Source organism: Protopterus annectens, chromosome 1.part1, assembly GCF_019279795.1.
Source record: "Protopterus annectens isolate FY-2018-M chromosome 1.part1, PAN1.0, whole genome shotgun sequence".
Classification (NCBI taxonomy): Eukaryota; Metazoa; Chordata; order Ceratodontiformes; family Protopteridae; genus Protopterus; species Protopterus annectens.
Genome location: NC_056726.1, coordinates 1768961668 through 1768979113, shown reverse-complemented (window position 1 = coordinate 1768979113; position 17446 = coordinate 1768961668). Strand labels below are relative to the sequence as shown.

At 41.5% G+C, this 17446-nt stretch overlaps 1 protein-coding gene across 1 annotated transcript in view; it reads right to left on the bottom strand.

Moving 5' to 3' along the window:
* Positions 1–17446, bottom strand: part of LOC122812120 (ficolin-1-like) — a 418766-nt gene that overhangs the window by 13156 nt on the left and 388164 nt on the right. Inside the window, exon 7 of the mRNA XM_044084413.1 lies at positions 4781–4915. Coding sequence (XP_043940348.1) covers positions 4781–4915 — 135 coding nt within the window. The remainder of the gene's footprint in view (positions 1–4780; positions 4916–17446) is intronic.

Below are 17446 nucleotides of genomic sequence, written 5' to 3'. Positions count from 1 at the left end.
CTAGGCCCAGTGGACTTTCCTGGTAAACAAATACAATCAATCAATCAGTCAAAAAATAAAATAAATAGTATGTTTATTACCAATTTCTAAGTCACAGTACTCTTTTTTTTCTGAAATCTAGTAGTACTGACCAAACAGTTTGGCTTCAAGTGAAACAGCAAATCAGTAAAATTGTCAACCCAGAATACACTATAGGCAGAGCAAAGCACTAGCCCCCGATTGCAAGAAAAAAAATGAATACAGATACCTGGGATGTATATTAAGAGAAAAAAGATATCACACATGGCTGATTCAGAAATTTAGGGTGCAAAGGTAAGTTATGTTTGGCTCACACATTTTATGACTGGCAGACTGGACCGAGTAACATTTTTCCTGGCGGCCTTGTGTAGTACTATATTCTGGCACAATATTTACAGCTTCCTTTAGTCATTCTAAAAGCATCACATGGATAATCTCCAGATCAAAATGGCTGGTCATCCATATATAGTAATGTCATATGTAAAAAGGTTCTCGATGTAGGAGGAACTGTATAAAGAAACTACAAAACAGTCCCATTTATAGATAAAAAGATTTACGCATCTCAAAATCAGACAGTCAATGGGACAATCTGAAAATTACTTGTTTAATGATATCTTCTACCTCGACTGAGAAATTCATATTGTTTAAGCCATTATTCAGATGGAAAGATATGCTAGCAAAGTTTAAATGATTATGCCTTGCTTTTCATGATTGCTCCTTGCAGCAAAAGTCAGCTAATACACATTATTTTTCTATGCTTTGGTCTTTCCTGGCATCAAATACTTATAGGATACAATAAGACATGCACTCATTTGTATCGCCCACTTTAGCATCCCTTTTATTAACACTGTAGACTTTCTAACTTTTAGTCATTATAGTGGAAGGCTTTAGAAGACATATTCATGTATAACTTAACATCCTAATAAAACCCCTTACACTGGCAGCTATTATTTTTTGGTTCTGGAGGACAATTTGTTAAAGATTGTAAAGCAAATTCACACATAAAAATAAGGTAGGAAAATAAAACTCAAACAACAGAATGTTATGTCAGTATTGAATATGTGAACTTTTGGTTATACATTTTGTATAACAGTGATCACATTTTATAACTTTTAAAAGCCTGAGGTATTCATATCAGAATGTAAAGACTTCAGTGGCCATGAGTAGGTTGCTGCAAAAAGAAACTTTCAGGATGATTGGGGAGCCCAGAGATTCAGAGACACATAAGTTGTAAATAGAAAAGACCTCTTTTTTGGCTAACTCGAATGTCTCTGAATTGTGCAGTGATTAATGTAAGTATCAACAAGCATGTTTCTATAGTAATAACCTCCAGTGCCCCATGCATTGCATTGTCACAGGCACCCTACTCATTCACTCCCCAGCCCAGATACACATAAACAAACATACATATACAGATACACGCTTCCGCAACACACACACACACACACACACACACACACACACACACACACACACACACACACACACACACACACACACACACACACACACACACACACACATCAACAGAGTCATCCTTGTACATCTGAACTGGATCTGATTGACCAGACATTCATGATTTTACCTCTTACATTCACCATGCCTTTGTCACAGATGAATACAGTCAGTCCATAATGCCAGACATACAGTTTTTTGCTTTGTTTTGTTTTGTTTTTATTCTTCATGTGCAGCTTCCTGCTGCAAAATGTCTTAGAGCGTTCATCACTTTAAAGTACTATTTATTAAGTAATGAATTTGTGTTACTCACTGGCCGTGCTCCCTCTGACTGTGCCTCTAACATTAGAAGGCCTGTAATCCAAGATTAAATGCATGGACTTTAACTCTCCAGCCTTATAATGTCAAAACTCAGCATCATCCAGGCTGCAGTCACTTGAATGCGGATAGGCCACCCCTGTATTACATCACTTCTCAAATTGCTAATATGAGTAGTTCTACACTGGTTGGTTCATTTGGCATAATAACTATTATACCAAAGAAGTGCCCAGCTTACTGTGGTATTTTGCCTGCTTTTTGCAAACTGGTTGTGTCTGTCTTTTCCAGATGGTGTGCCAGAAAAGAGAAATACACAATTTCTATCTCTAAAGCAGGCAGGCAAGACACAGCTTTGCATCTCTTCATGGCAATTGACAGAGAGAAGCTGACTCTAGATAACTGACAAAGAGAAACTGGCTCTAGAAGTATAAATCAGCCACTAACTCTTGACAGAGTTAGATTCCTGACATCAGGATCTAGAGAGATGTCTGAAGAGGAGTCACCACAGAATTATGTGTGAAGGATAAAGACAGTCTGACCTTATGCATATGGTGCACAGAGATGAAGACCTGACTACAAACCAGGTAACCCGAGTTTGATTAGTGTTTTGGGTGCCTGTTAGGGTTGGCATGGGGAAAGGAGAGGGATAAGTGCTTATGAGCACACACTCCACGGTAGCATTCCAGATGGAAACCAGGGCTAACATGGAAGTGCCTGCCTTGTAATGGGGGCAGACCAGATGACTGAGGCATATGGAGACATGATGTGCACTGTACATAAGCTTCCTTGGACTTGACTGAGGATGTGCATAGACATTTGGAGAAAAACCTGAACCATCCTAATGGCTGCCTGATTGACAGCCCCCCTCAGATCTGCTCTTGTTCCAGTGATGGAGAATGAATTCGCTGGTTGACTGAGAGAAGTTCTAATGATTGCCAGAAAGCATCATAAATCAACTTGTTATTGTCTTTGCAGCGTCCGAATTTAAACATCCCCTGAGCATGTCTATATTTAGTGCTAGGGGCTTCAAACAGCATTTTCAAATTTGGGCCCCATTTAAAAGTTACCAAGGGTCTCGTGCCCACCAGATTCATAATTGTATGGTCCTCTAAAATGAGATCCCAATTATTAGTCAAGGTGTTCCTAAGTTCATATGCCGTAGCTGTGACAATTGCAGACAAATGCACATATTTATCCTGGACTGAATGAAGCATGTTCTATTAAGTGCCTGTTAAAATTGAAAGCACTGGACAGGTAAAAAAACGATGTATGCATTGATGTCTAGGTGGTTACATGAGTATATTAGTGTTGTAAAAATAATCTTTTTTAACAAGTATGCCTTTGGTTGATGGTAGAACTTTAGTAATTATTGTAAAGCACTATAATAATTTTTCATGAACTGTATGAAGAGAATGAATAGGATAGAGTGTTTTAATGTTAATTTATGTGTTGATGTATTGTTTAGTAACTAGGGAATATTCCTTTAATAGTGTTGGATTTATTATTGATTCTGTTAATGAGCAACTGATTTGTTTAATTGGTTAAATTACTGATCATTTTTAAATCATGTTTAGCTGGGTAACATTGTCTGAAGAAGTGCATGAGAATATCTGTACGAAAGCGTTAACAATAAACGGTCTCTGTCGTTTTAGCTTCCTGCTATTATTTTTGTTTATCTTGGTTTGAGTTTCAGTTATAATTTGGTTTATAGAAAAAATACAGTTATTTCCCCCTTCAGGAAGTGGTATGAGACAAGAAAATGGTCTGCATTTTTATATCTTGTAGAGTCTTTCAGTTTGCAAATCTCTCTATCATATTAGTGAAGAATCTCTGAACCCCCCTGTCCGATCATGTTGTTTGGCAAGAGGCTGTAGAAGGAGACTATGTGCTTTAATTGGCCAAACAAGTGAGATGTATAGTTAAATGATTTACCAGCAAGACAAAAGGAGACATACCTTAATAACACAGTTTGTCTTCTCTGGTTTTCTGTCAGTTCAGTAGCTGGCATGGACCACCTTATCTACCGATTTAGATATACAATTTGAAATTTGAACAAAGTGACATTTGATAAAACATTTTGAGCTGAAGCCATGAATTTATCTTAACTTTTGAGACAACTCTGTCTCCCCCCCACAGGTTTTGCTTTACTTTGTTCCAACAAATGCCCTTATCATTCATTGACAACAATTGTTTAACCTCTTCATACTCTGCTTATCCATTAGTTCTTTTATTGGTTGCTTTTCAAGCCAAGCTTTCATGGATAAGATTTAAGCTAGAGGAGACAAGTCATATGCATTCTGTAAGCTGCTACTTCATCCTATGGTTGAATAGTATTATATAGACTGTTACTCTGTTATTGCCCTTAATGTGCATACTCAGTTTGAAAGAAGCAAAGAAAACAAAAATCCTCACTGCACAATCAAGGTAAAGCTCTTCAGTATCATTTTCCATAATTTAGTCAAAGAAAGAGGTACTACATGCATTCATTTTTAAGATAAATATCAAAACATGCTTGGTAACATATAGCATAATATTTTGACAGCAGAGGGACACCAATTTAATATTTCATGAAGGCCATCAGAGAAAGAAAGTGTGTCATCATAAATATTTAAATACCAAATGTTATGCACAATATGTATAGCTATACATACAAGTTATTTGGTGGTACAACCGTGTTGAGGGGCCTTCTCTCCATAACAATAGCTCTAGACAAGTATAGATTCACACCACTGCCACTGAGTAACTGTCACTTGATTAGCCAGTTTCAGACCCAGTACAGAGATGATTATCCATTGGATGTTTTCAGTAACAGCAAACCTGCCAAAGGACAATTCATTTAACCAGGAGTACATGACAATGATACACATGACCTAGAATACATCAGCTGTTTAAGTATTTGTGTAGCACATGATACAAATGTAGGAGCCATGATTGCTGAACTCATGATACAATAACATAAAATGAAAACCACAAATAAAAAAGGACATACCAATGTTACTACTTGCCATTGTTCCCAGAATTAGTTTGTATTTTTCTGTTTCACCCAATATCTTGAATCCATTGTAGGTTGCAAACCCAGTGTTGTTTTCAAAATCATGCAGATCAATACGTAGCTGAAAGGTGCCTAAAGTATAACAAAAAACTATATTAGACAAATTAGCACACAGAAGAGATATGAGAAGAATATTACCTGGCAACTAATAAACTAAGCAACTGTAGTACAACTGCAGTTTGAAATATGCAATCCTAACTCTGTCCACTATGGATACTATACAAGTATATTAATATAGTATTTTTGGCTTTGGTCACAATATCTTGAAAATATGGATTTCCTCAATCTGATACACATTGTAAATAATATTTGTTGACTGCTTTGAGATACTTTACAAATAATGTTTGTTGACTGCTTTTCTTTTGAAATGTCAGAAATGTATGGACATTTCAGTTCCCAGATGGACTATCCCCAGTAAACAAAAGCAAATAAATAAATACATGAGACATAAAACCACCCCTGGGATTCAGCAAGCATCCATGTAGGAATAAGTTATTCCTGCACAGCAGGGACCATTCCCGTTCAGCACGGCAGTGTGCCATGCATATGTATGAAGGCACACTGCCATGCTCTAAAACGGATACGGTTCCATGTATGAGCACAGGGGGTGTGTGTGAGAGCAGAGCTCTCACAATATACATGCTCCCTGCACTCCAGAATTGCCTTTTGGCAATTTAAAATGAATGAGAATGCTCATAACACCCCCAACCTGTCAGGATAACAAATCTGGGTCAAAGCCATAAGGGACAATCGTCCCTACCAAGACAAATGTTGTCAGAATAACAGATGTAGCATAAGCACATAGCGCACACCTCCCAACCTGTCAGAGTAAGGAATGTGGACAAAGCCAAAAGAGACAATTGTCCCACAAAGCAAGTTGATAGAATAACAGGTTCAGCATTAGCAGGGATATTCTGAAGGGTACAAATAAAATAACACAACAATTTTTTTTTTTATAAATGCGATAAAGTTTAAGAGTAGCTGTGCAGGTGTGCCCGTTGCTTAGCTACGCTTAGTCCAGCTTAAATAACACAAGAAGTTAAATAGCAAGAGACATCCAGCATAAGCAGTATTTCAATAGTGTAGTGGCTAGAGTGTATGCTTTGCAAGCAGCTATTCCTGGTTTGATCCCCACTGTAACCAATTTGAACATTACATGTAAAAGCAGTACATAAAATTTTTTTTTTTATAATTAACTACTAAGTAATATATATTTGTTAACCAGCCTACTGCATTAGGTCCAGATGTGAGGTGTCAGTTTAATAAAGTTGTGAAACCTCCATATAAACACAAGTGCCCCATACAGTATAGTCACACAGGAATAAATGTAATAAAAGCACATTGGGGGATGTCAGGGACAGTAAGCAAAGTTATAATATGTAATAAATGATGAATCAATGCCATACAGCAGATAGTCTATAAAATGAAAAATAAGCAATGCTAAGCATTGCACAGCTCTGCTTACCAGGTGTAAGCATTGTCTAAATATGACTGCCAAGCAATGAGTAGCCTAGCTAAGTGGATTTTCCCATTGGTAAGCAGTGCTGAACCTGTCCCTTTAAGCACTGTCAACTTTAGCTAAGCAGGTTTGCCCGTAGCTTAGCTTAGCTCAACATATTTAAAACCATCCAATCATGGCAAAGGATGGCATATTGGCAATATTTAAACCCCACAGTTGAGAAAACAGCTCATAACTGGTTGCAGCCTCCCACTTTAGGCCGTATGGCAGGAGTTGGTGAAGGCATGTGCTTTTGTGCGCAGCGCTGGGGCATACAGGAGTCCAAGGTCATGGTAGGACTCCTGGTACAAAACAATGACAAGAGACTGCTGTAGGTCCAGTACCAAGGCTCCCAATATAAAGCAGAAGCCGGGAACCATCTCGCTCATGATCTCACCAATAACACTGCTATCCCTCGGAATGGTGAGCAGGTCTGGCACCACTATGCTGACTTGAAGTGGAGAAAAAGGGAGCTCTTTGATGAGTGGGTCCAAGAAGCAAGGCAGAGGGATGATGTCCAAGCAGTGTGTAAGTACTCATACCAATAACTGTTTACTAATGTGTATAAGATGGATAGGTATGCCTTAATATTTCTCTATTTCCCTTACAGCTGTAGCTGAGTGGGCTGTGAATCAGGAAGCCCATGCTAGTAGGCTGCAAAGGCTGCATCACAAGACTGGTGAGTAACAATCCTGCTTGTAGTAGTCATACCAAATAAATATAAAGTAGTAGAAAGTCACCTGGCAGTATAAAAACTGTGTATGGGTTGTAATGAATAAACCAGACAATATGACAGTAATAATCCCATATAGGTCATATTTAAATAAAACTGTAACTGCCTGGCAAAAAAGCTCTAAATCCTGGACCGGTTGTGTTTACTCTGGTATTATATGGCATTTATTGTTGCATTCTCTGAATAGTAATGTATTAACCACTGTTACCTACATTGTGCTACATAAAAAATGTCTGGGAATGTCTGTATAAGACTGTTTTAAGTACAAACTCAGACTGTACAACCCAGAGAGAGTTGGACAGAAAAAAACTGAAGAGATTGACAGCACTATCCAAATAGCACACTCTGCTGAAACTTAAAAGTGTTGTATTTTTAGCAGGCACAGCCATGGTTCGAATACTGTGAGTGGTAGTAAGCTGTATGCATAATCATACCTCTCAACAGTACAGATTTTTTCAGAATGTCCAGATAATTGCCTCATATTTTCTGCCTGTTCCTCTGTCCCCCTCGCAAATCTGTGGGATGATCTCAGAATTGTAGTCACTAAATAATGACATGACATTTGATTTTCAGACCTCAAAACCTTCAGAAAATGTATACTAAAACAAATCATGTCACTCTAGCAACTCTCCAAGTTTATAAGAGCAATATAAAAAATACATCCCTATTTGTACCACCATGTTGTCAGGCTTTGTCCAGAGTGTGTGCATTAAGAGATTGAGAGGTATGTGCATAATATTAACTCAGAATCTGGGAATATGTGTAGAAACAGTCAGGTAGTGTTAATAAACATTCCCTCCACAGGTCTACCAGGTAAGAGATGTAGAATTTAGCTATAAGACAGTTGAAGTATACACTGTGTACAAACATACCACTGCCCAAACCAATTGTAATAATACCTGTACCTTAATGATTAGAGCAATGATCATTAACGTTGTGAGTACTACAAGGATATATAAGATGTTAATTGACATCTCTCTCCCCACCCACCATATCTGCAACAATAATCTAAATACACAAATCAATGGGTATGTTTACACCAAACCTACTGTTGGGACATATATCCTAACATATATCCTAACAATTATTATATCCTTGCAGTATGAGGTCCTCTGACTTTTTTTTGTTTATGTCTTCCAGGTACCATGTCCCATGAATGTCTCCCTGTCTATACACCACAGGAGAATGATATTATCATAAACTCATTGTACTACATCACAGAACCCTCTTTGGACACAGGGCCCATGATCTGCAGGAGAGGACCACCCTGTGGAATGATCTCATCCACAGGGTAAATGATGTCGGCCTGCATAACTGCAGTTATGAGCAGGTGCGACATCATTACACTGATCTCATCTGCCATGCCTGTCAGTGTGCTGCTGCAGTTAGAAGGGACCAGCTAGCCACAGGTGGGGGGGTCATGCCATCCAGCCCCCACTGACACATGCTGAGGAGCCTTGGGGCACCCGCCCGCCAGCCAAGCCAGGAACCTGAAGATAGCCTTGTGGAGGTAGATGCTACCCACCCAATGGATGAGGAGCATGCAGGTAAGGCCCAGGGCACATTAGTAGGCCACTGTTGCTTATCCATCTTCATCTGTAAAGTATCTTCATGCATAAGTCAGATAACATAGTCTGTTGCTGCAGTGTAGTAATGAATAGATGTGCATAACCTCTAGTAATCTCTAGTATTGTGGGTTTGTACTGTTGATGTACTGAAATGCTGCTCCCACCCTGTACCAATACCACAGGTGTGGCTACTGACATTACATTTCTCACACAACTATGTAGGTCCCTCTGGTATACAACTGGGGCAGCAGCTGGTGAGTATGGAGTTGTTTTGTTCAGGTGTGCCAATACACCGATCATGTTATGGCCATGGTATTTGCCATGCACATATTTAACACACCTACCCATAATACATGCTGTACATGTTCACTTATTGTTGCTGTTAACTGCACTGCATCACAGTGGTCACCATGGTGGCATATCTGAAGGGTATGTAAGAGTCCTGCCGTATACCTAACAACCTGTCAGTGCAAGATATGAGGACAGAGATGAACGTAATGGTGGGACAAATGGCCTACAGTAGGGACATGTCTGAAACATTACCCTTATACAGCAGCTACAACAGTGTGTACACCACTATTACAATGGCAACTGTTACAGATCTACACAACGGCATATCACAATACCACATTAACCTGTAATGTGATCCTACATGAGCAATGAATGTGTAATATGGAATCCTATGTTAGGACAACAAATATGGGGAATATATACCTTAACAAACACTGGAAGCATACGTGTGCGCACACTCCAAATAACATATTGTAGAAGCAGCTTTTGAGGTAATGACACCATTCACTCTTCTTGAGTACACACCTTCCATCAAGTACAGGGCCTCAATGTCACACCTAGTAATGGTCTGCTGTTCAAGAAGTATGCCCATGACATTTGCCCACTCACCTGCAACAGAGGCAGCTGTGGCTTGCACACATCTTACAAACCATGGAATGGATCCCATATCCAAACGGTAGCACTCAGGAGTGGGAGAAGTAGCCTTACCTCACCATTGCATATACCATGGCAAACAGTGCAGACAGCCATGTATGTGACTATGAAGTATGGGACAACATTAATGTAGAAAATAAACAGATGCCCATCCAAGACAGATGACAACACATGTTGCAAACTGATCATAGAGGCTGCCCAGAAACATGCAGCAACACTGAGGGACTTGCAGGAATGTCTAGCAAGTACTGCCTGTGCAGTACCTGTGTTGACAATCACCTGGAATCTGCATAAGTGTGGCCTATGGGTTAGGGTAATCATATGGAAGAGTTGTTCCACAGGAAACATCATCCAGGGGTCTCTACAGGTAGCATATGCATAACATCAAGTCTCCCAAAGGCATGTGTTGCAATGTGCAATGGTGTACTGAGACCAAGGCTGAAACCTACAGACAGTATTAATAAAGATACATATGGTGCACAAGCAGCACCTCACTCCACCTCAGGCCCTCCATCCCCATCTGTACCTTGCTAGTGCCAGTGTACACCTTTAGGTTTGCTGTTCATTAGCAGGAACTAGGCCAGTAGACATGACGTTCTGAAATTGGAACACTGCTAAATGCCTCTCATGTGTGGCCCATAGTTGTCAAGCATCTGCAATACAGTTAAGGATGGGGTGGGGTGTCATCCTGAAACACAACAGTGAACTGAAGCATACATCCACAGCTCACTAAGAATGGTTGTATCTGAACAGAGTCAAGGTCATGAATTGTGCCAGACATAACCCTGACTCCACAGCAATAGCGAAGACACTGTGTGACCTCCAAAGGCTGTGCACATGAGCTGATCTTGTAATCCGGCAGAGTTGGGGGACATTTGTAGGGCAGAGTGACCAAATAATGTCAAGTGAAGATGGGTCATGCTAGTATACCCCTTCCAGGAACAGTGACTGCTGTAGTTCACTTAACAGGTGCTGCAACAAACCATCATGTTAAAGGTTTGCACACTCATGCAACCCACATATTCTATGTATCTCAATCAGCATCTGCACAACTAACACTTTGTTTGATACTGCATTTGATTGCACAGGTCATATGTCACATATCAGGTGTGTGTAATGTTAACATATGCAGTATTGTGGTCCCGTTGCATATCATGGAAGAGGCTGGCTTATCAGCAAGGGTGTGTACACTCCTCATAGCCACAGTAAGCTTTGAAGGTTGTCAGTGTAATTGGATTTTATTGCTCATACATGCACTGCTGATGATGAGATCTGCAAATCAGAGGTCAGACGTTCACTATTGACATCTGTCCTCATATCATCCCAGGTATGTGTCAGACAAACACACAGGGGCTGTGGGGAACAGAGCAAACATAACTGCCACACATATACACATTCAGCAATGGTGTGTACACTCATGAGGTATGGTGCACATTACATGCCAGGGTGCTGAACAGGTGCACAGCAATACTGTGTACATGGATGCAGTGTGTTCCAAGGGAAGGGGCATCACCTACTAACACAACTCATGCATCACAGAGATGTATAATGTTGGCAACAAGAATTGAGTATAGCTGCAGTGCATGCTGTTGAGTGCCATATGTCATGCATGTTGACTGTTGGGTAATGAAAGTTCTGTGTAATATCTTTGTACCACCTCACCTGTAAATGTGTGTGTGTGTGTGTGTGTGTGTGTGTGTGTGTGTGTGTGTGTGTGTGTGTGTGTGTGTGTGCGTGTTTGTAGATGTAAGCAATGATGTACAGGTGGTCGTAAATTATGTTTTTTGTTTTCCCCTCACAGGTGTCAAGGTATGTTAGGGTCCCACTTGCAGGCAAACTGATGTTAGTGTCCATTACAGACTCTAACAATGAAGATAGGTATGGTGAGGCACAGACAGAGTTGTCAGGGGCTGAAGCTGTGCCATCGGTTGACATCCCACTTTTATCCACCCCATCCCCACACACTATCACAATGCCTATAAATACCCCATCACCAGTGGCCATAGATGAGGGAAAGTTGGCAGGTGGTGGCATGGGACAGGACAGTGTGGTGACCATGACAAGTGTGTCTGTACACATCATCCATAGCCAGGTGACCAGCGAGGTAACACACAGGCAGATCTACAGGGGTGCTCGTAGGAGGGCTGCTGGACATCATGCCCCTGGCAGAAGTGCCACAACAGGTGTCACCAGACACAGAGGAACAGGCACATATGGAACATTACACCAGACTGAGTCTGAAGCTCCAGACGGCTACTCATTCTGCTGTACTCGACAACATCCGTGATCTTGCAGGTGCCCACCGTTATTTTGCAGAGGTCCTGGATAGATGGTTGGGTGAGATGGTGGGAATCCTCGACAGTGCAGTGTCTGTGTTAGAGCATGTGGTGGGAGTAGGGTGACAGCCACGTGGATGTAGGTCAGCAACACCAAGAGGTGGAGGTCTACATCAACGTGCAGCAAGTCACAGCTTCTCCCATAGTGGCAGTACCAGCACCAGCACTGCAGGGGGGGTGCTGTCCACACCACAACACAGCAGGCCATGTGCACATGGTCCTGGCCGGTCCCAACAAGGATGCGGATCCAGCAGAATCTGTCATCATCAGGGGAGAGTACCATATCTGGTTTCTACCTGGTAGTGCCTGTGGAACCCCTGGCAGGAACAGTTCTCATCTCAGTGGCCAGACATGGTGAACTGTACACTCTGCCATGTATTGTTTGCAGCTTTCCAACAAATCCCTGTATAGGGCAGTCACATGTCAGAACTGTGTGCATACATACACACACATACATCACCAACAAAGCAAGAGCACCTCCATACCTACAAACACCACATCTGTACAGCCCAGTTGATAAAGAACCCCATAACACACACACATGATGTCAACCAAATGGCTCAGCCTAGGTCTCTGGCAAACCTGCAACACACCCTGTGCATATGACGATACCTATGCCACATCCCTGTCATCCATACCATCGATGCAGGGGCATCCTAATATGGTTCTGATGCACAGGGTGAATGTACTAAGGTTTAGCAATGTAATGCTGTGTAACATGTTTTCAGCTGGAAAATTTAATGCTTCCCTGTCAGGATGTGTAGCTGTCCAGCCATGATGCATTATAGCTGTTATTAACACTGACTGATTGTGGTCTCCATAATGTATTCAGTTTGTGTTGCAGGTACCTGTGTCAACAAGATGTTGGTCTGCTGTTGTTTCCTACAAGGTGTATGGCACTGTGGTGACACATTGACTGTGTCATATCCTGGGTACAGCTGAACACAAGTAACAGGTCTGTATAACAGTTACTGCATGTGCCACATGGCTGATAGGTCTGAGGGGTGTATACAGGTGAGTGCATGGTGGCTGATGTCAGCAGCTCTTCTACAGTGGACAATGGTAACTGTACTGGTTGGCACACACCAAATGTTTGTGAATATCACACACACACACACACACACACACACACACACACACACACACACACACACACACACACACACACACACACACAGAGGCTTTGATGTTGATGCAATACACAGAGAATACTGTACACATGGATGTACTTAATTTTGCAGTGAACTCATTTTGTCCTATGTAATTCCACCAAGACAAAATAGGCAAAACATCACATCAGTAAATAATCAGTCTGCCAGTTTAATGTCATTAACAATGGTACTGGCAAGGTATATTTCTTCTTCCCCAATGTAGTGCAAACCTGGAGTTGGTAAACATAGGTGTACTGGTGTAGGTGGCACAGCCCTCCACTTTGGAGGGTGCGGGGTGGTGTAGAACCACACATAGTGTGATTAACAACAACTTAACCTGTTAACATAAACTGTACAGTATTACAGCAGACTAAGTGGGGGGATACACACAACAATAACCCCAATGAGGGTGGCTGTGCCCACAACATCCACACCCAAGTATATATACCAACTTCAGTATCGCTGTATAGCTGTACAGTGAGGAAGAGGGCATTTACACATCTACTTCTAGTTTTGATGGAATGAATTTCCACAAGATGATTCCTTTGAAATGTTAGCATTTGTCAGTCAGTTCTCGGACAAATGACCTCCTGGGACATGTATTTTCTGCAAACCAAAGTAGATCCCTTCACATACACACACACATTTACTTGGCAACACTGAGAGTAGAACCCCTACCTATGTACTTATTACTATTAATGTGTTTGGCCTTAATTGCACACACCACACAGCTTTTAGGATGAAGTGTGTCCTGAGTTTCTTAAGTGAAGAGCATCACCAGGCCCTGTACAATATAGTAATGGGAGATGTACTGGGTGTTAATGAACAATACATAGTATGACATACTGTCATATACACATTGGCAAACACATAACAGTCATAGACACATCTGAGAGACCTGGGTTTATCAGTGCTAACTACTTTGTCAGTGAGTCCATTTTGTTACAGAGAATTTGCATACAGCACATACATCATTGGGCTGGATAGTGTAATCAGTTACATGTATGGTTGATGGTGACAGTACTCCTCATACAGTGGGCCTTGGGACATGTACTGGGGGTAAAGACAGTATACCAGCACCCACACCCCACATTGGATATTTTACTCACTGAAACCCATGATAATGCTCTCACATACCCATAATCACACATTAACCAGGACTGCAATACAACCCCTTGTCTATCTAATCAGTGCTACTACAGGGATATACATTTATTGCATGCCACATGGATAGTAGGATGAGGCTTTATCATGGCTCTCCTAATGTCAGCAACATCACTGTCCTTTATAATGTATGGCAAGGTGTGTATTGTATTTGGAGAATGTGGCCTCAGAATGCTGTTTCCTACAAATACACACACACACATACACACACTTGCCAGGACTCAGAGGGTAACCCATGCCTATCTACCCATTTGTACAACAGTGTCATGCTGGTACTGCAATTTCCAAGTAGCCCATAGGGTGAAGAGTGTAACAAGGTACATTTAATGTCAATTTCAGCAGCAGCCATTTCTGACTATGACAATGGGGGGTTTAGTGGGTGAGAAGGCCCTCAGGGTATTATCAACTACAAGTTTACAAACACACATACACTGTTATTCTTAGTAATGCACACTGACACATTTGTCAGTACTGGGGTCCAAAGGTGCAGGTGTTCCTAGGTGTGTACCAGGCTAATGTCCATGGAGAGATGAGAAGAGCAGGGGATGTGGGTACACTGGTATCATGCCACCTGACATTTGTCAGCAGGCCATCTATTAACTGATGCCACTTGAGTGATCCCAGGGTGACAGTTAAATGCAACATCTAATCATCTGGTTTTCTCTTGCAGAGGGCCAGTGAGGTGCTCCAATTGACATGTATGCAACATATATTACATAACATAGCCAGTGTCTGGGTTGGAGACCTGTACCCAAGCATGTTCTGTTGACTGTGGTAGTCTAGTTGAGGTATCCATGGCATGTGGTGCATACAGGGTGGGGTTTCCTAGCTGTGGCATTCATAACACATCTGGGCAGACATGCCAGTGTCAGTCAAACATATATTGCCTGTAAGCAGACAAAATGGATAACTGACATCTGCACATCTGTACAGAGGACAGACAGAAATCAACTAACCAACAGGTTATGCATTAGTATGAACATTTTGACAGATAGACATCTGACACTGATAGGTGTGCCATTACTACATGACAACACCCCTCAATGACATGTCCTATACACATAGTAGTCTACAGTTAATATCCACATATCAGATCAATATCAGTAGAAAATACTTAATAACACACAACTCGCACACCAAGAACACAATAGTCAGTACACAGAGTCCAGCTTTGCATGCAGGGGTGTATGGTTCCAGTACTATAGTCTGCAATCTACTCTTACTTGGGAAAGCACTGTTAATAGTAGTAACTTAATGATACAAGTATGACTGCATATAACCTGGAATGATACTACTTATGTATGAAAGACATACCAAGAGAAAAGATTGTTGTACTAGCCATATATACTTAGGTGTCCCATACAGTATACTCACACCCCTTGCTACTGTAATGACAGCACATAGAAGTATGTTATGTACATGGAATTAAATACACTTATTAAAGATGTCATTACCCTGCTATTTCATCAGACTGGAATGTAATCACTGGTTATCAGGGCTGAGCTATGCTTAGTAGGTGTAAGCATTACTTAAATATAAATGGTAAGCACATTTGCGCACTGGTAAGCAAAGCCTACACAGTGTAAGCACCTTTTCATTTAACCGTATGTTATCACCACTTACCATCATTCAAACCATGCTCAAACCCACTTAAAGTTGCTCACAACCGCCTTTTCTAAGTTGGGAACTGCTGATTGAGAGCCCAGTGTCTGTTATTCTTAAAGTGTATTAGTTCTGGTTTAAGCACTTGGGCTTCAGGCCAGTTATTTTACATTAAGAAGGTTTGTGGTCTGCACTCTTGTGGGAGAAGAGGCTGGGCTCTGCCCTTCTGAGCTGGGAATTTCTGGTTAAAGGTTTATAGTGCCTGAATATTTGAACTGTATCTTACTGAAATTGGTACACCTTGTTTGCTGTAGCATAGACTAGATCCAGGCCTGCTGAATCTAGCTTTGTTTATATACTTGTTGTTTGTTTGCTTGTTATTTCCCAGGAACACTAATTCCACCTAATACGCGGCTTCTCAGCACTTCTGTGGATCACTAGTGATACCTGCATTGCTTACTGTACTTACTTCCTTGTTTCACTTGAAAGAAAGTTACTGTTTGTCATTTTTGCATTTAAGTTACCTGTAACACATTGCACTTAAGTTACCTGGCACTTGCTCACTAAAGCAATTATATAAGTCAGCACTAAAAATTAAAAGCACTACACCCTCACTCCCCAGTGGCCCTGGTTTTCAATTTTTAAGGAATTTCCAATATTATTCTAGCATGTCCAAAGGTCAGTTGTCAATCTCCTCTCCGGTCCAGCTGGTGAATCTGGGAATCTTGAGGCAATGTTACAACTGCCTCATGTACACAGACAACCCTCTCCTCCTCCCAACAAATTCCAACACATGTGAGAGATGCAACCATATAGCCAAACTGGAGGCTAAGCTCTCTCAACTCAGTACTGGCATAACCAGTCAGGAGGAGAAGGAAACCACACTCACTACAATTCCAGTCTCACATAGACCTACCATGACAGCAAACCAAACACATAATCACACAAAAACATACCCGGAGGCTGTAAATAAAGATCTGCCAAAGCAGCAGAGACCTCCAAAGCAGACACCCAAGCAGCCGCTACCCCAAAACAAAACACGTGCAACACATATCTCACAAAGCCAGTGTGCCAAACGGTCACAGCCCTTAAGACTAAACAACACACCTGATACACTTGTAATAGGTAACGCTATCGTCAGGCACACTGACGTCCCGCTCACCAGGCTGAACAAGGAGAGGGTCATGGTGAGCAGCCTGTCGGGCGCTAGGATCCACCACATAACACAAGCACTCAGGTCCCTCCAAGGCAAGTACAAATATGACTCAGTCATTGTCCATGCTGGTGTGAATGACCTGAGACGTACCTCCCTGGACTACATGAAAAGAGACATAAAGGAGCTCTCTGAGCAAGTAGCCCAGGCCGGTATGACCCTGACCTTGAGTAGCATCTTACCCTCACCAAGAATGATGCCACAATATGAAGACAAGATGATCAATTTCAACAATTGACTTAAGTACTGGTGTCATTCAAAGGGGATCCAATGCCTGTCAGCTTGGGATGATATGTTCGACAAGCCACGATGCTTCACTAGGGATGGCTTGCACCTGTCACCCCTGGGCTTTCGGATATTGGCAAAGGCTCTTGCTACCCCCATGACAAACCC